The following is a 24530-nucleotide window of genomic DNA, read 5'->3' on the forward strand; positions in this document are numbered from 1 at the left end:
CAGAGGGGGAACAAAAATCAGAAATATGTCATTTGAGTCCTGCAGAGTGAGACGTGTCAGCGTCTGACAGGATGACATTTTCCAGTTTCACAAAATACTGATGTGAATCTGTCACATCTGGGCTGTATTCTCAGTGTGATTTCTGCTCTTCAGTAACATCTGGGCAACTTATTTCCAGAGTTTCCCACTTGTTGTTTTTATCGGGTCACCCCACTATAGCACACTCAAACTGACCCCTTTGTGGAGAGAAGCGGTGTTCCTTTGAGTCACGTCCACATGCTTCATTGTTGTGTGTTTCTATGAATGGTGAGCCCGTGATAGATCTTCTCTGACTGATACATTTAGGGACTAAATCCTAGTTTGTCATGAAACAAACTGAGATGGTGTAATGAATGAAGCAAGCACGGTGGATCAGCGGTTTGCACTGCAGCCACAGAGTATAAGGCAAGAGGTTCCTGTGTTTGGTGTTTACCTCAGATGTGACCAGTGAGATAATTTGCTCCATTATCGATTCCTCCCGCCTCCATGTAATATGTTCTTTCCTCTTTAAAGAGGACATGAAACACTAAAGACTTAAAAGCTAATTTACAGCACTGAGCTCTGCTCTCAACAAATCACTGCTCAAAGTTACAGTTTAAAAACGTGTTTAGCGCCATCTTCTGTCAGTATGGAACATGACGTCATGTGGTTGGTTGGTTGCAGCTAATAGACTTGCATTAGTTTATGTTAGCTAACTAGGGACAGAATTGATAACTCAGAGTAAGAAAACGACACTAAAACTAGAAATCAGTTTAAGTGGATCACTTTAGTGCTGCTCCTGGCTGGAACGATGAGTTTTATGTTAAGAAACCGAGGATCTACTGTCCACTTTCACTGTAGCTGTGTCCCAAAACGTTGGCTGCATCCTTCGGAGGACCCGGCCTTCGTGGTCTACGTGTTCAGCTGTATGAAAACCCCGGAGGAACCCACCCGATGGATTAATAAAGTTTTACTTAATCTAATAATCTAATAACTTTGATCTCAGCCAAACTGATTTACTCTGGAACAAATAAAACACAGAAAAAAGCCAAATAATTAAATTTTTAAGTGACTTATATATCACGTTTAACCTGAGTAGCGAAAGACAGCAGGGGTCTGAAAATGATGAAGCCGGGAGTCCGCTGCTCTTGCCGGCTCGAGTGACCCCCGGCTAGCTATCGAGCGGGTGGGTAACAGACGTTTCTGAAAACGTCGGCGCACTTTTGCAAATATGCGATGTCTTGATAAACTAAGCAGATATTTGAAGTTTGCACAGCTACTTTCTCGCCTGAAAATATGTTAAAAGTTTATTTTGTGGCCCAGAAAGATTAATAAGAGTAATTTTAAAACTTAGTAGCAGCCGCCATTGTTGGAAACTGAAATTTGGCTGGGCCGCGCTATGAATTCTGGGCTATGGTGGGCCACGAAGGACACACCCAACCCATCCTTCAAATTCGGGGAAATGAAGGACGCATTTGTCGGCCGCATTTGAAGGAGTCGACGAATTGGGACAGGCTTCGTCGCCTGGCTGTGACGTAATCGGCCTTCAAATGCGGCCTTCAAATGCAGCCTCCGAAGGATGCAGCCGACGTTTTGGGACACAGCTGTCTCTTTAGCAGTAAGTGGCTGTTCACTTTGTGGCTAGCTGCCAAATGAGGACTGTGTGGAGAAGAGCCTGTTTGAGTCACCAGACCGACAGCCTGGACTCCACATTCCAGCTTTTCCTCATCAGGCCGGTGTACCGAGCCGTGCAATCAGTTGGCAAAGCAGATGTTCACGAGATGCGATCAGCGTTATTTTATGCAAAATCTTCTTCAAGATGGATTTCATGTGAAGAACTAAAAATCAATAGATGTTCTGACATTTCATGAACCGACTGAGTTGAGTGGGAAGTTTGCATGTTCTCTCCATGCTGAGTTTCTTCTGCTACTGCACACCAGCTGGATGCTGCTCATGTGTTGATGATGCTCAAAAACAGCTTCTTAATCCTGACAGTTTAACTTCTTGGGTTTTATAACTTCTAAGGTTATCATTTTTAACCGTGCATATAAAAATTAACAAATATATTTCAAAAGTAACAACAGTGTTGGAGGAAAAAAAGCCACAGTCACCCCAGAGGCGGCTTTGGAGAGGATGTGGAGCACATGCACGCAGGGTTTAGTTCAACTCGACAGCCAGTCTGTGCTCGTTAATAGACTGACTAAATCCTCTTCCACTCAGCCGCTGTCGAGATCTGTCGAGACAAACCCTCACACTCACTTACCCTGCCTTTGTTAAAGGTCACATAACCCTCCCCCTGGTTTCATTCAGCGGTGGAAAACAAACCAAAACTTTAGGATTCGGTAAAATCTCTGCAGAGCAACTCCAGCATCTGACCGTTGTCCGTTTTAGCTCTGAGGATCCCTCTGTGATCCCTCCACTGTTCGAGGTTTTGATATTTACCCTTCTTTGTCCAGCACTGTAAACCTAAATACTAAAAGTATTTAAGCAGATTAGTTGCACTTTTAGCTAATTAGCAACATTATTTTAGATTAACTTGAATTTAACTCAATCTTGTCGATTTAGGATGAATTATATTGTTTTAATATGATTTATGATTTTATCCTCAACATGACATGGCTCAAAGCGATGCTCCCCTATTAGCACTCTCCACTGTAGGAAACTAAAGTGAAAGCAAAGACCATCAAAGATCGAGGTTTGAAAAAGCAAAGCTGTAAATGCTGAGCCGTATAAGATTTTTACATCATATTTATTGCTAAGGTGCACTTCTTTTCATATTAAATAAACAAAGCAGTGACGTGGGTGCTGCTGTGAGAGCACCGACAGGTCAGTGCGGTGATGCGGCGATGCTTCGCTCAGCGACATCATTTCAAACTGTCTCCAGTTAAGTTTTGCAAAACAAACGAGGTCATGTTACAGAGTGACTCTGCTTGTGTTCTAATTAAAGAACAGCAGACAAAGACCTGTCGAGTGTGGGTAACATCGAAACAGCCTGTCCGTGAGGTTGTATAAACTAAAAGAGTTTGAATTAACTTCATAACTAATAATGATTAAAGTTTAATGAAGAGGTACAAGTAGACCGTAATTAAGACATTGAAACCATGCAAAGTTCATAAAAAGTTTTGTTTCAGTGTTTTAATTACTGCATGTATCTTTACGTTGTCTTCTTAAACTTTTTAATGTGATGTGGTGAGTCCGGCTCCTTTCTGTGTGGAGTCAGCGTGCTCTCCCCGGGTCTGCGTGGGTTTCCTGTGGATACTCTGTCAGGTTACCTGGTGAATCGGCCGTAGGTGTGAATGCTTGCCTGTCTCTACGCCTCGCCATTATGTGCCTTTTAACTCCGTGCTGCACTGAAGGTTCAGGAGGTTCATTATTTGGTCCCATTTGTGCTAAAAACCAAAGGGCTCACATCACTCTAAAGCACTTTGGGTAAAAGTGCTCTTCACAGAGAGCGCTCTTGAAAAATAAGTGAAATGTGCTTTCATGCAAGAGACACAGTGAAAGCTGATACATTGTAAGTTTTTCCTCAAACTTGTTAATGAATGGAGGCATGTCAGGCTGGAAAACAGATGGCATGTGCAGCTTAGAAGCACTGCAGTGGATTTTATTCTCTAATCTATACTGGACATAAAGTTAACAGAATCTGAAAACAGCTAAAATGTATTTGCGTCATGACAGAGTGTCCACTGTGGTTTAATGATGGCTTCATGTATATCGATGTCGTTCAGTTTTGAATTCCTGTTGTCACTGTTTTCAGTCCCAACCTCAGCCTTTTCTCTCTGTTTCCCATCCTTTAAAAATGGCTTCTTCACAGCTAACCTTGCACTGAGACCATTTGTGATGGGGCTGATGTCCAAAGACTTTGAAAGACCTTCAGGACATCTGGAGAACAACTGCTCAAGGTCACTTTAAAAAAATGACAAGTGTGGCTCCTGGGAAGAAAATAAAAAGTGCGGTAAATGCAAACTTGCAGGACGTTGTTGTATCGCATGGCTAAAACAACAGTTTCTAAAACTATTTCTGTAATTCTGTACATGCATGATAACAGATCACGCTCTTCACTTCATCACTTAATAAGATAAGATAAGATAACCTTTATCAGTTACACACGTGGGAAATTTTCACATTTGTTAGTGGTGGATAAATGAAAACACACTATTACGATATTTCCAGATAACGTGCGGTTTCCATGGAGACCGCGGTTACCTGCCACTTCATTTGATGACATTTGAAGACTACAAAAGATCATTTCACCTGTTAATGAGTTTCCTAAGTCATGCACCTCATCACCAAAGGTGAACAAATATTAATTTGAATAGCGACCTCAGAGCAATGTCACATTCAGATCCCGATCATCACTCTGGATCAGTAATATTTTCCTGCTCTTAAGTACATTCGCTATATCAGTTGTTTCATACAGCGAACCACTTTGCTTTAACCTCCTAGGACCTGGCGTCCACATATGTGGACATCACATTTTGGGTTATGTAGACCAAAATACTCAATTTTGCTCTACATGGGCCTGATATCCACTTACGAGGACATTATACTGCTACTGTTCTATCAAAATTTTAAACGAATATGATCATATGTAGCTCTTATTTTTCTTAAAAACAAAAATAAGGTAAAAAACAAAAACTGGTAATTCTTTGTTTTTACATTCATTGGGCCCCAATCAGCCCAAATATCAAAGAGAAATTAAAAATGCATGCTGTGGAAAAGTTTGGGTCTTAGGAGGTTAAGGCAAAGCCTGCTCTTTTTGCTGTCTAATTTTACTTGAATTTTATTTACCAACACTGGAGCGCGGCCAGTAAAAATGTTCCAGAAGGCACCAAACACAGTCTAGTTCAGATACTGGGAGCCCAGCAAACAGCTGTTGGTAACAGCTGCCCCTGCTGGAGCACCTGTCAGTGCAGCCACTTTGACATTAAACCAAAACAACCATAACAAAAGATGTACGTTCTGTTTATGCCTGCTTCCAGTTTTAGTTACAGTTTTGGATATAATCCACACCAAATTAGACAAAAGCACAGTTTGGGCTTCTGAGGACCAGCTGAACATCAGTGTACCCATCTCCTGATGGCACGCCTACCACAAAGCTCACATCATCTTCAGCTGGTTTGCTGGAAATGAAGATGAGTTGAGCTCCACCATCACTAGATGTCAGCCTAACAGAGCACCTTTGGGTCATGGATGTGCAGACGACAACGGTGTCATGTCAACATGGCCGAAAAAAAATAAGAGGTGAAGAATTAGAAAGTGATTCTGTCATAACTGGATCAGTGATGAAAACGCAGTGTTTCTTTTTTGCCCTGCTCACACTGAAATATTCATTGTGGTAATGACAGAATGCCATCTTTAGCAAATATGTTCTTTCCTGACGGATCGTCGATGCCGAAGCCTGATTTAGAGCTGCAAGAACTGTTTTTATTTGGTAAACCCCTGCTGATCTCGAAAGGCATGTGGAAGCCCACAGCAAACACCAGTCACGCTTCCAAGAATGCGTTTCCAAGAAGCTGCTTTTGGCTGTGAGATTAATATTTATTTAACGTGGTTTTGGAAAGACGAGTCGTGTGCCATCTGGTTGATTCTCAGAAAATTCACAAGCCCTCTCGGAAAAATCCCACAAGGACTCATCGGATAGGCAGAAAGATGCTGCTAACGGATGCACAGCTAAGCCAGTAGGAGGTGTCTGATATTTCCTGGATCGCAGTCAGTTCCTGTATAATACCAGCGAACAGAGACTGAGGCACTACACCAGCTACGATTTCTACTGGAGAGGATCCCCTGTCTTTGTGCCAGCAGTACTTTGCAGCACAGAACAGAAGTTTCACTCGTCTGCAGCTTCAGAATAGCAGTTAAGTCGAGTTGTTGTGCCACACTGATGCTGATTAAAGAGCCGAAACACATAAAATACTTGGAAATTACTAGAAGAAATATATATTTGTTATTAAACACAGAATTTAAGTGAAAAATGTGCAAATATGGAAAAAATGTTGACAATGGCTGTAAAGAAAAATTGTGATGTGAAGTTTTGTTCCTACAGACTGCACATTGTTGGATATCTTGACATGAAATCTGGCAAACGAGAATTTTATCGGGACGAAAATGAATGAAATGCATTGCAATAACTGTGCATTCAGTTGGACTATTCACATCAGCAAAGCAGCAAAAACAGGCATCAGAGTCTGAACTTGCTGATGGTCCTGAAATAGCCTGTGCTCGATACATCTGCACCAGGAAAATGTAAACTCAACAATGTTTCCATCCATGTTGGAAATGCTTTCAGAGAGAGGTGATGAACTCTGATGAAGAGACCAGGGCTGATGTGCTGAATGTGCGGCCCGTCGGTCACCAGAAGGATACTTTTTGTGGAAGTCACTGACATTTCCTTCTCTTCACTGTGTTTAAATAACATCCTCGTGGACTTTTAGATTACCGGTCTACTTACGGGGTATTTTGTTTTTGAATCACAGCTCATCGCAAATCTGTTAAATGACAATTTGTTGTTGGGTGGTTTGACGAAACAATCGTGAATCTGGTGTCTGGGCTTTGCAAGGCTGCTTTGGATGTTAGCGTTATTTTACTCAATTCAATTCTATCCAATTCAATAATTTATTGTCCCGCAAGGGGAAATTAGTTTAGCAGCAAGGACAACAATAAGGGTAAACAAAGCAATAATAAAAAGTGACGAGACAGTTAGTTACTATTAAGGAGACGGGTGCAGTAGGGATAAAAGAAACCTGGAGTTGTTTGGTCTTCCTCACAGGTACCATAAAACGACGACCAGAGAGCAACAAGTCGAACTCGCTGTGAAGTGGATGCTTAAAACAATTAACAGTAGATTGAGCCTCACAGCACCTGTTTGTTATAAATGTCCAAAAGTCCGTCTTGCCAACGTCCTGAGATTTTGCTGGCTTTTTTTCCCAAAACTCAAGTCGATCCTTGTTCTTCTGAGTCATGTTACCAAACCAAGCAGCGATACAGAAAGAAATACAAGATTCAATAAAACTACAAACTATACTAAAGATGAAGTTGACTTCATGAACTCTTTTCTTGGGCCCTCCTGTAACTGAACCACAGCTCATTGCTTCACAGAGAGGAAAACCCACTCTGACTTTAACTCTGCCTCCTGTCATGTGCTGCAACTCGAAGCAGCTTTTAGACGTCTTAAACCCCCTCAGAACAAGCTACGCTAACATCCATGTACTAGTTTCCCCATCGAGACCAGCATCCTGCACTGAGTGATGCTTTTATAGGCCGCGATGTCATTAAAACAAGTACTAACAAGATGTGAGACTAAAACGACGTGTTAACACAAAATCCGTGGATTCGCTGTAAATATAAATTTGCATTGTTATTCCCCTCCAGCCGTCAGAGTCGGCCGTTATATGTAAACACAAATAAGCTGTGAAAAGTTCAGCAGAAGTGCTCTGCGACTAAAGTTATTGTTGTTATTATTCAACACCGATACTTCCCCCAAGGCTGCTTCCACGGCCGAGCGTATGAGTGTTTATGGTTCATGACACAATTATGATTAAGATGTTAGCCTCTCACTGCCAGTAGCTGGTAAGGAGTGAGCAAATAAAAAGTGGGGTGGGGGGAGAAGAGAGCGAGTGAGCGAGCAGGGAAAAAAGACACACAATTTAGCATCAGTGTCTCACTCCTGGGACACCGGCGAGGAGCACAGTGCTGACCTGTCACTGCGCTGGGTCTCATCTAAGAGGACTCTCGACTGCTTCCTCTCACACCAACCTAAAGCCTTTCTTTCTCCTCCTTTGCCTCATTTTCTTCCTCACAACAGATAATTCATTCATTCTCCAACAGAGATCTGAAGAGTTTATGCAATGCAGGTGACAACTCGATTAGTAACTAGTAATGTGACGAGTGGATTCAGTTCATTACGGCACGTTAATGTGACGACAGTGTCGCCTTGCTGGGGATCTGTTTGCTCCCGTTAACTCTGATTATATCACAATTCCTTGAATCCTAAACAATTTCTGTGTGATCTGAAAAACCAGAGGTGGGCCGATTGATTTATTTAAGTTTATTCATTATGAGCTCCTAAACGTGAACAGCCGAGCTTCAGTTCCTACGTTAAAGAAACACTGGTGGGTGCGAGTGCTACCCCTCAGCCTCTCCTTAGATGTGAGCTATAAATTTGAAAATCCATGAGATTTTCAGAAAACATGACCTCTGACCTTCATCACGAGGTTGAGGTCACTGAGATGCACCATGGTATCAATTTGAAATACTTACGATTCTTGAGTTATCGTGTTTAAGACTTGACCTCTGAGACTTAAATTCACTGTTGATTTTTAATAGATGCGTTTGTGGTATCAATTTGATCATTCACGAGATATTGTGTTCCCAAAGTCGGTCGCCCACGCCACCCACCCTTCCCCGTGGAGTACTGACGATACCCCATAGGCCTTTTATGCCGAGGGAGAAAACAGTCTTATAACCACGAAAATAATCAGCTTCTTTGAAAGTGTAGTCCTCCAAAAAAAAACAACAAGTCCATCTCCACGTTGAAGGGTTGCCATGTTTCACTGGTGAAGGGTGCATGCAACAGTGATCATGCAGCAATATGTGGCGTGCAGAGCAGCCATATGTTGCTGTAAAACGCAGCATGCAAATGCTGTGAGTTTGATGTCTGTGCTTTGTTTGACGCCACTTGGATTAATTCTCTTAGAGAGATTAGTTAAAGGATAACATTTCTAAATGCTGCACAAAAGCAGCACAATAAATTCAAAGAGTTTGACTTGCAGTGGGAGGGTCTACCAAATCTGAGAGATCTCAGTAAAAGCTGCAATTTTGATTTTATCTAAACAGGAAAAACTCAGCACCCGTGGAGCATGAAAGTTTACACTATGTGCAACGAGTGTGCAAGCGATTAGGGGTAACATTAGCAGCCTAGAGAAATACGATTTAATAATAAAAATAATATTCCCTACAGTGGTAGAAAGGAAAGAAACAGCCTCCTTCACTACCAACAGAGACACACAGGGGTTAAATGCAGGGATTTAGGGCCTCATGTTATTTTTGGTGATGGTAAAAGCAGGAAAAGTCGATCCCAGGAGCCTCTTTATGCTGCCAAGGAAATGCTTCTTCATCTTTACCTCCCAGTCTGCTGCCTCTCTGTCTAAATACTGCCATCATGTCAGCTCTTCCTGTTTCTTCCCCTCATTTACCCCCCCACCGCCCTACTCTCTCCCCACCCCTCCCTGTTTCTCTTACCCATCACTGCCTGTCTGAGCACACTTTGGAGGGTGTTCAGCTCTGTCTGGTTGAAGTCCAAAACATCTAAATCACCACAGGGGGTGCCGATCCAGACTCGGAGCTTGGCAGCGTCACTCCCACTTCTTTCCGATTCTCTTTTCCCTCCGCTAATACTTGCGTGTCTCTTGCCGAAAGCCACATCTTCAGGTTTTATTTTGCTCTGCTTTAATGTGATGACGTCCTCTCTGCTCCTCTCCGCGTTAAATCCAGTCTGTGATTAAACGTTTTAACAGATAATAAATTCATGCTAGCAGAGAACCTGTTAGCTTTGGTGACATTAAAGATTAAGTTACTGTAATTATACTTGTGAAGTATGGCCTCAGGGCTCACGGGCCTATCTGTTCATAAAGGTAGATCTATGATGAGGTTCTGCTCGTATGGCTCGTATGTCTGAGGGCACGTTTTCAGCTAAAATTAGCAAACACTGATGTTTCTGTGCTTGTGGCATGCAGACAATAGCACCTGCATGTGTTAGATGTTCTGCTGCATACTTTTTACACACGTCTGAGCACAGGAGCCTGTATATGCACAAAATAAGAGGTACAGAGGATCACATTCGAATGTGTTACAACTTAAGTGTTGGCCTGTAGTCACTCAGATGCTTCCTAAAAGGGAGATGTTGCTAAAGATATAAGAATTTTCTCTGGTGTCACTCGTATTATTAATTCTACTGTTCATGTGCACGGAGGATGAAAATGATGACGCAGTGAAGTGAACAATACCTTTATTTATATTGCATGAAAAGACAAGAGCACGCAATAATGTCAAAATTAGTTTAGGACAGAAACACGATATCGGCTCTTTGCTAACATCTGCACAGACGGCATGCTAACAAAAAGCTAGCTAGTTGTACCATTTCCCATTTGGGGAAATGGTACAACTAGCTAGCTTCAGTGCTTCCTGTTTCTCATGAAAACATTTTAAAGGAAGCGAAGAGCAGACAAATGGACACATTTCATATTGAATGTCAAGGAAAACAAGATGTTTATTAAACCATGTGCCACAAAGCTCACTGGTAAAAACATAAAAAAAACAACTTATTTTATTCTGTCTCAACTTTAGATTAGGTATAGTTAAAGTTCAAGAATTGCTATGCCTTAACTAAATGTTTTAGTCAAAAGACAGTGATTAAATCTAAATCAAAATTTGCAGTCAAAATAAAAAACAAAACAAAACAATGCTAATGCTAGCTGTATGCTAGCTTTTACCTCAACTAAGTCACTGAACCATGTTTTTGGATTCATCTGATGAAGTTTCGGTTTTGGTGGGTGAACTTCTAGTGTTTTATCTGTCTCTACACTGCACCCGTACAGTTTATGCAGTTCTTCCATCCATGCTTGTTAGCAGTTAGCTGATGGAACTACTGCGACATCACTCGTTGGGCGCAGAGTAGTAGTAGTTAATGTCAAAATATATGGCAACTTCTTTTCTTTCTAAACTACATTCATGTTGGAGTATTTGGGGAAAAAAAGTAAGAATTATTTCACAGTTTGTCTTTTAATTTTCTCTGTTTATTAAAAGTAAATACAGCAAAAGCCGAACAAATGAAATTAAAATGAAACAGACATTTTTTTTAATGTCTGTTTTGATTTCTGTCTATGAGATGAAGCAGAATGGAAACTTTCTCGACATCTCTCCTTGTTAGGAATAAAGAAATATAATTCTCAGATATTTTACTATGAAAATGGAGCTTCAATATTCCACAGACAGAGAAAGTGCACTTATGAAAGCATACCAAAGAGCATAAAACTATTACTGCTGGAGTCAGGGACATTTATTTAAACAGGTCTTCATTTGCATGAAAATTCCCATCAAAAAACCTGGATATGTTTTCTAGAGAGAGCGCCAGCAGACATAATCTGGTTTTTATTTTTTATTCTTTAAAAAGAGAGATACTGTATAATCTCAAATGTAACCTTGATACATGAGTTCATTCACCATGGTAACAGGGCCACAGGAACTATCAGGCTAGATAAAGTCCGTGATTGGTGCTGTGTTGGTAGTGCATAGGTGGTATGTAGAGCTTTGGAGAACTGTGTGTAGATGCTCTTAGTGCTAATGTCACCAGGTTCAGAGTCTGGTTATGTAAAATAACCAGGGGATACTCCTGTTACCGTTCATGTTGTTGGTGGTCCTTTACCTTCCCCCGTGACATTAAAGAGCAACGATTGTTGGAAACAATGAAAACTGCCGACTTCAACATTCATTCTAAACCTTTAGCATCATCTTTGAGCTACGCTGGCTTTTTGGAGGACTGCACACAAATGCATTTCCACATGTTCACCTGGCTGCTTAGCTATAGTGATGGGATTTCCGGCTCTTTTTAGAGAACCGGCTCTTTCGGCTCGGCTCACTAAAAAGAGCCGGCTTTTTCGGCTCCCAACCGGCTCTTCGGGTTGTTTTGTTGCTTTAATTAATTTATTATTAACAACATTATAAAATTATGCATGAAAGGAATTACTAATGTAAAAAATAAGTGGTTCTATTTATATATGTTTATATATAAATATATACGGTGGCCCCTAGAGTCAAAGCACGTACAAACTCCAAAAAGCACGTACAAAGTCCAAAACACATTTCCTGTGTTAACTGAACTTCCAAAACAGAGCTACTAGATCACTTAAATTACACAATTGAAAGCATATGTGTATTGTTTGTGTATTTATACACAAGAACTCATATATATATATATATATATATATATATATATATTCAAATAATTTAAAAAAATGTTCATTTACCTGTTACTACCGCACACCAAATCCGGTTGTTGGTACTTGCTGGCTTATGTAGCCACTAGGTAGCAAAAGCTCAACACATCCTGGAGCACTTATGTTGTGTTTTGTACGTGTTTTGGAGTTTGTACGTGCTTCGGAGTTTGTACGTGCTAGGGAGTTTTTATGTGTTTTGGAGTTCGTACATGTTTTGGAGTTTGTACGTGCTTTGTTTGTAGGGGCCACCGTAAATATACTTTTATTTATTCACTCCACATAAAATGTAATAAATAAATCATATAATACAAAAAACAACTATTCACATTTCAACTTTTAACTATTTAAATTTTCAGCTTTTTCCTTTTAAACTAATTTAAAGTGAAACAACACAAAACACTTACAAACCAGAACGAGTGAAAAACAAAGAGTGAAAACAGATATAAGATCCCTTGAAAAATTATATAATGAAACTTGTATGTTTTGGATACTTACTAAAACAATATATGAAAGTGGCCACTTTCATGAGTAAATCATATAAGCCTTATAAGATTCACTATATGAAGTAGGCCAAATCTGAAGCAAGTCTTCTATAAGTTTTTACTATTTCTTTTCCATATGGGTAGTTGTGGATGATTACTATACCTTTCTAATGTGACGTTGTTATCCCTGGCTCTCTTTCTCTCTCTCTCCCTCCCGCTCTGTTCCTGTGCTACTGCAAGCAGTGTTGCCAACTCCTCAGTAAGGAAAATCGCTATTGGCTGTCCTAAAAGTCGCTAGAAGTCGCTAAATGAAGTCATCGCCTAATTTGCATAATTGGTCATGCTAAATGGTAAATGGCCTGTATTTGTATAGCGCTTTACTAGTCCCTAAGGACCCCAAAGCGCTTTACATATCCAGTCATCCACCCATTCACGCACACATTCACACACTGGTGATGGCAGCTACATTGTAGCCACAGCCACCCTGGGGCGCACTGACAGAGGCGATGCTAATCTAATTGTAACCTATGTTGTTGGAGAGAGAAATAACATCGTGGAAGAGACATAAAGTGAGTAAAAAACGTCCTAAATGCATTTAGAGTTTATTTAGAACTACAAATTAAATTTATTTTAGCAATTATTGTTTTTTTTAATGTCACAATTCCAACCCTGCTCCTTTACCCGGGCTTGGACTGGCAAAAGTGACCCGAAATAGGCACTCTGGTGGAGTTACTCTGTGTGTGTGTTTATAAGTAGTTTTAAACCTTGTGATCTACAAAACAGCATAAGAGTAAAAAAGTAAAAGAAGAACTGACTGCGTTACAGCACCCGCTGCTTGTTGAGTGTGCTTGCTAGCACAGATTTTGGTATTCACATTTTTCTTTAAAAAAATAATAGTGTGTTGAGATACCGTGCATAACCGATACGATTCTTCCTCCTGGCGTAGAGGAGAACAGTTTTGCCAAATTATCCTAATCATGTGCTCAACAATGCTGTCAACAGGCCTGCTAAAGCCACTTAAATAACAAAGAGGTGAAGAATAAACCTTCTTTATAGTTGTATCCAATTATAAAAGAAAAGGAAGTTACTCAGCTGTTTAAGTATTCATTATGCCCTGCAGTCAGGCCTGGCTCTGGGCCTGGCTTCACGCCTATATGGCAGAATAAACTAGTAAAATTGGTTGCTTTCTTCTTCTTTTTATATTTATTGTTTAATCGATAAAAAGCAGCTGTGTCTGATTGTGGGCAGGTCACACCTTTCATTACACTATTTACTGTTATTTGTAAGTATTGTTTCATCTGTAATGGGCCAGTGAGACGGTGCAGTGTGGTGCAGCACTGAGTGCATGGCCTTAGTGTTAATGAGGGGCAACAAAGTGGGACAAAAGGCTGAACTGCTGGAGCACTTAAGAATACGGGTCAAAAAACCCTTTATTTACCAAGTGCAATAACTGCACAACCATTTAACCTACTGACACTGAACAGAAACATAAAAGGTGCTTCTGGTTCGTTTATCTCGCCAACATAATACATCTTCTGCCTTTGCCTTCAAACAAACCTGACTAATCTAATTACACAAATCAAAAAACAATCATGAAGCTGTAGTGGAAAGGGTGTGCAGAGCCCGCACATTCAGAGAGACAACTGCAAATTAGCCTGAACACACACGTCCATGTGTGATGTCAGAGCTCCGTGAAGTGAAAACGTGTGGCCAGTGTAGCAAAAACAGCAGCAAAGTTCACGTTGGTGTAAACTGGACTGAGTAAATAGATCACGACTTTCTCTCAGGAGACACGGGGTCTTCTTCAAAGTAAAACAACAAGCGATGTTGATTTTATTAAAAATTTGTGTAGAAAGGGTTTAGGATTAAAATTATTCCATAGCTTGTGATATCACGATAACATGATTGGTCAGCTAATGGTCCAAGAGACCATTGGTCCAACAATACCAACAGACTGTGACGCACAGACCCTTAAACCCATAAAGAGAAGCCGCCTTTCTTCATTTCCATGCTCATAGATGACATACCGTGTTAGAGCGTGAGTGAGACGGGGCTGTCGCTCCCAGCCTGTCAGTTTCGAACATGCAGGATTGTTTTTGTGAATCAGAAACATCATCTGTTCCCTTTTAGTTCCCAAACCTAATGTGTGAAACACTAGAGTCGCCACCACACCTCCAGCCTTCTAACACAGACATTCCAGGTGTCCAGAAGGAGACGGAGCCGAGTCTGACTACCAAAAATACCCACTTTCTTTCACTTACTCTGTATTTAAACATTAGTTGTTATTCGTCCCCGGCTTGCTCCCTGCACCCCCAACCCATGGTAGCCAGGTTCCTGCAGTGATAGTTGGATGATGCAGTATTAAATTACCTAAATAGTGTCGATAGCAAACATTGTTAGTTTATTTTGTTTGTGAATACATATTTTATTGGAATGCCTCATATCTAAATACTTCCTGAACGAAAGCCTGTTTAGATGGGAGGCAGCTTTCATCAGAGTTTCATCACATTTCTTCCGCTCTTTGCGCCCACTGACTTTCACTGCATCACTGCTGATCTCTGATGGTCTTGTTGAGTTTTACAAAAGGAGCTGAAAAACTGAGGCTGTGGTGCTCCAACTAAAGAAAACGCTTGAGCTTCGTCTGTCTGGAGGTTAAAGCGGACCTTTTCCAGTCATTTCCAGGTTTTTTGTTTGTTTTTCTACCAGAGCAGCTTTGCATGATTCACAGTTCAAAATAATCCTTATTTGAATCATACTGGGAATTGATCCTACTCTGCTCAGGATGTCTTCACTCTGTGAAACCACACAGAGCCAAAAATAAAAGCAGAAATTCTACAATACTCATCTCATAATTGAGCTGTGTTCAATATGAGCATCTGTCATTGCAACAGTAACATTAACACAACAGAAAACAGGGAAAAGCACAATAGGTTCCCTTAAATGACCAACAGTCTGGGAAGTGTTTGCTTTGCATTCAGCTGATTACGATTTATTTCCACTTGCTTGTTTACTCACACATTGAAATGGCCAATAAACTCCCTCTGGCTGTCAGCCATTCCATGTATTCAAACATTTTGAGGCATGCAAGCCCCAATAATAGCCAATCCACTGGCAGCAGCCATCGGGTCCTGGTACCGATCCACATGTTGTCTATAAAAGTCCTAATGTGGAGCTGCCCGACTATTTGGCAGCAGGAATGACCAATAACATTTAGTAAAACCTCATTTCTCTCTCTAATCAGGGACAGACTTTGTTTTTCCACAATTGGGTTTTCTTCAGGGTCTCTGAATGAATAGTTGGCTGAACAAGTGGCACCACTGGAAAGCAGCCGTGAAGGGAAAAAGACTCAAAGGCCAATGATTTTGATTTGCCTCCAATTTGCCACTTATTTTCTTCCTCCCTAGCTCTTCGGCTCCACTTTCTTAACGTGCACACACACACACACACCTCCGCTTTGATGAGATTGGCCATTATTTTTGCTTGAACCCAGCCCCATATTCGTTTCTCAGTCAGCCACTAGCCTAAGAGGTTATTGGAAAGCTATCAGAACTCTTTGTGCATGGATGGAAATTGTGTAGAAAGCACAGAGGAGAGAGCCGTTATATTTCATCACTGCAGTGCATTTATTTGATTTGTGATATACTTTGTGAGGCGAGTAGATCCACAGCGTAATACTGTAGATGTAAAGGAATAAGAACCCACTAACGCAATGTGCACTTTCCTGAAACTTTGAAAACCATTAGCAATTTGTTATTGCGTTTGAATTTTTGAATAATGTTGCCATCTGTCTGTCGAGCCGCCGTGTTCTGAGATATAAACAGAAAGGTTCCCCTCGGCGTCGGTACTTGACAGCCAATAACTGGATACCAAGAAGTAACAGCCTGTTTTTAAGGAGTGGAAACGTCTGCATTTAGAGGTTGGAAGGGTGGTGGTGGTGGAGGTTTGTCTGCCAGGGGACCAGCCAGGAGTCCAGTTTCTGTAATAAATTGTTTGTTTAGTTTTTTGACATTTCTTTGATTGACTCAACTTTTGCAGTTACTTCATTAGTGTGAGGAAAAGATGATGGTGGAAAGAAACCACAGGATGAGGTTCAGGGTTACATCTCATAATTAGACCTAAGTGTGATCTGAAGAGAGTCCTGTATCAGTGCTGCTGTAAGCCCAAATCATCGTGGCACAGACACCAAATAAAAAGAAAAGAAACACCATTCACTTCAGCAAAATGGTGCTATTGGATGCCCCGTAAACGGTATTGAGCTGCTCAGGCTGATGCATTCTCTCACTTTACTACTTCTAAAAAACATGCTTCCAGTTTTAGGCAAAGATACGGAGACTAAGAAATTTATCTTTGCATACAATAAGTTGAAGAATAGTTCATTATTTCCTAGTGTCATGCTCTAGTCTCTTGGTTTCTGCCTCTGTGCTTCCTTGTGTAACGTTTTGTTTTCATGTCTGTACCTCTCATTGTTTCAGTGTCAAGCCCGCGTCTCTGTGCTTGTCTCGTGTTTCCTGTTTTACTTTGACAGTCTCGTGTGCCGTGTTACTGTTTTCAGTTTGCTTCGCCCGGTCTCGTTGTGTGTGATTACTCCCAGCTGTGCTCTCCTCCTGTATCTCATTCCCTCGTTATCTCTGTGTATTTAAGCCCTCTGTCTTCATCTGTTTGTTGTCGGATCAGCTGTGTATCTCCTGCTGTATTTTGCCATATTCCAGGGTCCATGATCCTTGTCGCTGGTTTTCATGTGCCGTCCTCCACGTCTCAGGTCTTTGGTTTTTTTATACTTATTTTTGTAGTTGCTCCCAGTTTAGGTTTTGTTTAGTTCTTTGTCGCTTTCTGCTTTTGTTTGTATTCGTTTCCTGCTGTCATTAAAATACACTATCACTTTAAGGTCATCATCAGTGTCTATGTTGGTCGATACTCTCTTCACTCCTCGACAAATAGTTTATAATATGGTATGGGACAGTATGGTATTATGTAGTAGAACATGTTATGATATAAATTAACTTAATATCCTATTTAAGTCACTCTTTAATCATTGGTGTGGAATAAAAGTATATAATGTAATCAAGAAATATTTACAGCAATTGTGTCTAGTGTGTTTAGTGAATATTTCAGTGGAAATATTCACTAAAGGGAAATTATTTCCGGTTAAGCTGGTGCGGTCGACCGTGCACGTTCGATGACACGTGAGGAAAAGTAGGAGTAGCCCTTTCTCACTGCAGGCTGTAAACATTCTTCTCTGTCTTATATAAGAGGTGTGTAGCACATTATTAAAAAGATGAATGCACATTTTAGAGTTGAGTAAAATAGCACAAAGACACTGGTCCACAAAGGTGTGGAAAACAAATTCAGTAATTATCCTTCAGCGCATACAGGTGGGAGGTGGAGTCTCAGTGGGGGGCATTGTTTCTGTAGTTGTTCCTGCTTGCTGCAGACGTTGCTTCACCCTTCACCACCCTGACTGGAAACACATTCAGTACAGAAGCGTTCAGATCGTGGAAGGTTTTTTCTGAAATGTGACACATTTACACATGAATGGATGGGAACACACACACACTTCTCCATCTGACTTGATGCTGGTGTCACTGGGAGACTTGCTTTCCTGCCAAGCTGCCGAGGCTGTCGTCTCCACAACACCTGGAGAAGCTTGGCAACTCCTGAAGCATTCTGTGTGCGTTTGTGGGGGTTTTTCTTCAAGGATTTTTTCAGTTCAGTTTGTTTTGTTTCTGCAAAGCAGATTTTGTGGGAGTTGCACAAAACCACATCAAATCAAGATATTAGCTTTATTTCTGAATGAAATTGAAAGTTGAGTGGCGTGGCCCGAGGATTTGGGGGAATTAGAAAGTGTTTTTATTCACTTCAACTCGGCTTCATCTCAAAGTTTATTCACTACTTGTTTCCAAATTTCTTTCTGAAGACTTTAACTCTGCGCAAACTTCTTTAATTTTCTCAGCTTAACAAATGTTTGTGTGTTTTCATAATCGGGATTCTTTTTGTAAACAAATGTCATTTGAACTGGATTCTGTTGAAACGGGTGATTGGACAGGACAGCGGTTTGTCTGCCATGACTCGCAGCCATATTTGGAAGGGCTTCTTGCAGATGGAAGCAGAAAAGCAAGTGTTGTGCAGGATGAGGGGCATCATTAATTCCCTCTCCCAGGCTCTGCGAGGATATTGCCAGAGAGCTGATCAAACAGCCTTGGCCACTTTTGGCTCATGCAGCTGTTGGTCGTTGTGTTCGTGCCCGTGTTTTATGTTTTGAACCAAAGATTCGGGCACTCGTGGTAAACTGCGAGGTCAGCCTCAGATAATCAAGGGTGAACCTGTGATTTTGTCTGTACAGATAACTTGTAATTACCACACTGCAGTAATGTAATTAAAAAATAAATAAAATGGATTCTTATCTTTGGTCACCGATGTCCAGGATTCAGATGAAGGAATGAGCAGAGCAACTGAAAATTCCCTCTCTCCTTCTCTATGGGGACGCAGAAGAGCAGCAGCCGGTGGCCTGAAGCTCATTTCTGCTGCTTGTATCTGAAGCCTGATTTTTTTATTTATTTATTTTTTTGGTCAGTATTCACGACTTGAGGCTATAGATGAGCGTGAAAACCTAAATAACTGACATTCACCTTTAGGCTAATCTCTTCCCTCCGTGATGTGCCTTCTCACTGTGGTGGAGGGCTTTGAGTGATTTTCAGAGTGGACTATGTACAGGAAGAGCTATAGAGGTCCCTCGGCCCGTACATCACACACGGCCTTGGGGTTTTGATCCCAGCTGCCAAAAGACCTCAGGGTTGGTGTCGTGTTTGTGTAACGGCCCCTGATATTTCACGCAGAAATGGGCAGAGTTCCTTTGACATTTTCTGTGGCTTTTCAAGTCCAGTTCATCCAGTGGAAGCATTTGTATCCTCAGTTCTTCAGAAACTCAAATGTCTCTGGTGCTTATTGATAATAATAATTGATAATTGAAATAAGCAGACAAGATGATCACAGCTTCACGGGTGAGATTAAGGAAGGTGGCCAATTCAGAGCCAGAAAAACAAGGAGAAAATTTGCCACGAGGATAATAACCTTCAGCTTTTTTGCACTTAAAACTAGTAAGATTCACAGTTACACACACCCCTACATGAATGTGTGTGTGTGTCCACTTTAAATGCTATTTTAGAACCATCTCCGTTTGGATAGCTTTGCGCCTCGCTTGGCTTTTGTTTATTCTCACACTGCTTATTTCAAGCTTTATTTCAAGCTTATCTATCAGCCTGGACGTTGCTAAGCTGCACCTCTTCAGCTCTCTGCATCTTCCCCTCACACACACTGTGCTAGCTGCACAGTGGCTCAGAGGAAAGCACTCCAGGGAGTAATCAACGCTGCCCAAAGGACAATCGGCTGCCCTCTCCTCAAACTGAAAGACCTACACAGTTCCCGCTGCCTCAAAAGAGCCCATAACATCATAAAGGACACCTCACACCCTGGACACTCCATGTTCGAACTGCTGCCTTCAGGTAAACGGTATAGAACAACATACACAAGGACTAACAGACTCAAACACAGTTTCTACCCAATTGCAATATCATGTCTCAATGCTACTAAAAGCAGATGACTTTCATTGCCCCTGTTGTCATTTGTGCCCTTGATGTTGGAATGCTTTCAGACATGTTTTGTTGGATGCGCTAACAAATTGACTGAGTGATTGATTGTTTGAGTGATATATCAACTAGGTCGTATGTTGAGTGTCTGTATGGGGCCTTAGGCCTGGATTGCTTGGGTGTATCTACGGTATGAGTATACTGTATTTTATATGTATTTCTATCTTTTATATCCTATCATTATAGTTTTTAAGTATTTAATTATAGTTTTTAAGTATTTATCTTTTGTGATGTTGCACTGACCAGAGACATCTTTCAATTTCATTGTACCTGTGACAATGACAATAAAGAATATTCAATTCAAAAAAAGAAATGAAAATCGGACCATACACAATGAGATTTCCCCATTTTTGCTGACTGGTGTTTTGGAGTCTCCTCTGTAGCCTTCAGCACTCTCTCACCGGGGCCCTGCCTTGTGCCATTTGTTTCAGTTAGCGGGTAATGTGTGTGGTTGTCAAAAACAATTGGCTTGGGTGGTGTGAGGCACGCACTCCAAAGCGCGACCGACAGTAAATTGTATTTTTCCACAGAGTTATTAGGCCATTATTATGGCGCTAGAAGTGAACAATGCCTCCTCATCATCAAAGGCAGACAATTAGAATCATCATTAATCGCTGCTATCGGCACATCAATGGGGCAAGGGGTTATAATGGAGTTATAGACCACTTATGGGGTAATCAATCAATGGGATTGCTAACTAAACTCTCTTTCATTGTGCCAAGGACTGAGTGGCCAGTCAGTGACTCAAATGAGAGCTATTGGATAGGAGTATGTGAGAGGAATGTTTACGGCATGTTATTTGTAGTAATGTTCAGTTGTGTCCAATCTCTTATCTTAAAGTCATTTTCCTCTGTGGCTCCGCAGAGCTGCATCCAAGCAATCATAGTCAGCTCCATCCTGCAGCCCCAAGGGGCTACAATAATGGCTGAATACATAAAGGCCAGATTAGAGTAAATTGATGCTGTTATTGCTGTTCCACACCAGCACCAGTGGAACATTTAGCAGCTAAACAGGCAGACAGTTTTCTCAGGAGACGGTGAAGACCCAATAAGAGCTCAAAGACAAACGATGATTGGACCGTGATGAATAGAAATGTTGCTCTTTTGCCTAATGAATGCTGAAATATTTACCATTACTGTTTGAAAGATGTTGCGTCAGTGCGACCAAAACATGTTTTTGATGCCAGTGGTGCTGAAAAGGCCACCCGCGCTAATCCAACACTTCATTGGTTACTTCTTGCTGAGACTGACTTTGAAAACTTCCATAAAGCTTGGTGGCATTCGGTGAGGTACATTTGGGTACAGTGAACTCATGTTCAAGAAACCAGTTTGAGATGATGTTTGATTTGTGACGTGACGTATTAACCTGCTGCAAACATCCTTTATCTGATTTTGGTGAGCTTGTATGAACTGCACCCTCCGTTTCAGCTAACAGGGATGGTGTTCTGCTGCTGTAGCTCGTCTGCTTCAAGGCTTAAAATGTTGTTTCTGCAAAGATGCTCTTCTGCTCACCTTCATCGTGGTTATTTGAGTTACTGAAGTCAAAATCCCAGATTAAACCTGAAGTTATCCAGCCAAGTCCTGCTTTATACTTTAGGCCTCTGGAAGAATCCTGTGTGAAGCCAAATGTCAGAAATGACTATTTTTTTGCAGTTTGTGAAGCACATTTACCCACTGACTAAATACACGGTGCTTATTTTAGGAGTGGGTCCTAAAACTGAGAGGGGAGTGGATTGCCCGTTTTGTACTTGTGATGTTTTATGTAGTTGGTTTTGTGCTGTTTGGTTTTATTTGCCTTTCACAGATCTGTGACTACTGCAGCTTTAATGCAGCTTTAACTACGCAGATGCCCTGTAATCTCTTCAGATGAAACGGCAGCCCACAGGGGACAAAAACACAGCATCATGACACTTATTTGCCTTATAAAAGCTATCCAAATAAACAATGTTGTCAGTGCGAACCGGGCTTTCATCAAACCCCAGAGAAACAGTCTTGTTAGCAGTACGCAACCCTAAGGTCAGCGTGCTGCCCTCGGCTATAATCCTTTCTTATTCTCTGTCTCCTCTCAGATGACCCAAGAACAGTGCACTCATAGGAACAATGTCCAGAGTTCAGAGAAACCACAAGTGTACAAAGTGGGAATATACGGCTGGAGGAAACGCTGCCTTTACTTCTTCGTCCTGCTGCTGATGATCCTGATCCTGATCAACTTGGCACTAACTATCTGGATCCTCAAAGTCATGAACTTCACCATAGTAAGTTGCACCTTTTCAGCATTTGCGTGCTGCTGGCGTTTCCTCACATGACCTTAAAATGCTCGTTTTACAGTCATCACACCGCTTAGATTTCCTCCTTACATGTGAGTGAAACGTCTACATCACATCTACGTCTTAACTTCCGCCATAACTGGGTCTCCATCTTAACCCTACACCACCACCTTCTACATAACCTGACGTGAACCTCCTGAGAAATAAAAGTACACGTCGGGTCAGCGCGTACCACAGCGACCTGAATGGCGTGGAAGGTTGCGGTGTAGCGATAAAAGGAGTTTTGTAAGTTATGATGTAAAGCTCAAATCAACCTTTATGTTACATGAAATATGAAGCTAATGATGGCCCATTCAGAATCATTAGATACTTAGCCTTTGAGGTTCATCTCTGTAACCGCGCGACATTTAAACCTCTGCTTCACTCCGGTGCTGTGCTTTTATTTATTATTTATTCGTAACACATCAGGGCTCGCTTGTTCATAAGCTCCAGATGTGATAGCTTTTTAAATTTTCATGCAGTTGATTGCACTCTTTGTTGGTGAAATGCTCGGCAGATCGACTGCCTCTGCAGGTGGTTTGAGTGATGAGAGAAACGTCAGGCGTCTCGGACTTGTTTTGAAATTACAGCTAATTTCAGAAACTGTCTTTATACGACTTCTCTGTATAACTCCATTTTCAGCTGCGGTTTTTTCTTCTGCTCCTCCTTTGCAACTTGTCTCCATCTTGTAAAAAAACAAAAACAATCACAAAACAATTTGTTCTCACCACACAGACTGCGTTTTGTCTAACTGAACCTGATCTAAAGGATAAAACCTGAACTGTAAAGCTGTCGCCCTCCTCCTCCTCCTCCTCCTCCCGGAGCTCCTCCATGCTACCACTACATCAAACAAAACAAACGCTTGGAGCTCCGCTTTTTCACATATGAATAACTTTACCGGAGAATCACACAGCAGACTAATTTGCATCAAGATTGCTCTATTTTCTGTGCTAAGCAGGCACTGCCGGATTGTTTTCATACAGCACTTTCCACAGATCCCATTTGCTAAGCAGTATTTTTATATATTTAACGTAGATGAGATTTCACTCTGTTGCAGACATTTAGTGTCATTGTCTGCTCATATCCAAGTGGAAGTCTTTAACAACAGATCTGAACTGCTAATGTTATCTGAACCACAGGCCTGTTAGTATCCCAGCCTCCTTCATGGCAAAAAAAACAGTTCATTTAGATTCAATTCAGTTTTGCTTACATAGTAAAAAATCACCCAACAGTCTCCTCAATGCATTTTATATTGTGAGGTAAAGACCCTAACAAGCACCAGGTGACAGTGGGAAAGAAAACTCCCTTTTAACAGGAAGAAGCCTCCTGCACGACCAAGGAGGGGCGGGGCCATGTGCCACGTGCAGTTAGGGGTGAGCGGAGGACGACAGGACAAGGACACACTGTGCAAGAGAGACAGAGATTATTAATAACTATTGCAGAGTGGTGTATAAACAGTGCATCATGGGAAGCCCACAGCAGCCCGGACCTACTGCAGCGTGAAAACGGGAGGATTCAGGGTTACCTGATCCTGCCTTAACGATATACTTTATTAAAAAGGAAAGTTTTAAACGTAGTGAGGGTGTCTGTCTCCTGAATCCAAACTGGCACCAGTGTCACCAGTGTAACCAGCAGTCATGCTCCCATGCACAGCAGATCCTGTCTAACCTCTTTTATCGATTAACGCTTCAGATCTATTTTTGGCTTCATGATGCAAATTGTTAACATCGCTGGATGTCGGTCATTGCCGGTCCGCTTCACTGATGGGGGATTTCCCTCGTGTGTTAATGAGCATAATGTAAGCTTAGAGAAATTAAAACAGCTGACTGTTCTAATCAAAGGCCGAGCTGAGATCTGGCCCGTGTTTGATGCAGGGTTTTCTTTTTGTGTCATTCTTCGCACAGTTCAAATCGCACCGGGAGCATTTCAGCAGTGGGCCGTTTAGTCAGCATGGGGTCTTTCATTCTGGAGCTTGACCGGATTCTCTTTGCGTTTCTCTGTCTGACTTCCTGCCCTCCAGCTCTGCAAAGCTTGAAGTGGCTTCTGTGGAAAACAGACCGGACGCTGCTTTAAGTGGCACAGAGCAGAG

General features: G+C 41.5%; 1 protein-coding gene across 3 annotated transcripts in view; it reads left to right on the forward strand.

Annotated features, from left to right (window-relative positions):
• Positions 1-24530, forward strand: part of sgcd (sarcoglycan, delta (dystrophin-associated glycoprotein)) — a 343513-nt gene that overhangs the window by 163450 nt on the left and 155533 nt on the right. For all 3 annotated transcript variants that reach the window (XM_085421336.1, XM_085421337.1, XM_085421335.1), the window contains one exon: positions 22205-22390. In XM_085421336.1, the coding sequence (XP_085277462.1) occupies positions 22205-22390 (186 nt within the window). The remainder of the gene's footprint in view (positions 1-22204; positions 22391-24530) is intronic.

Source organism: Rhamphochromis longiceps, linkage group LG10 (assembly GCF_057381845.1).
Source record: "Rhamphochromis longiceps isolate RC_006_pf linkage group LG10, R_longiceps_female_GT1.1, whole genome shotgun sequence".
NCBI classification, from domain to species: Eukaryota; Metazoa; Chordata; class Actinopteri; order Cichliformes; family Cichlidae; genus Rhamphochromis; species Rhamphochromis longiceps.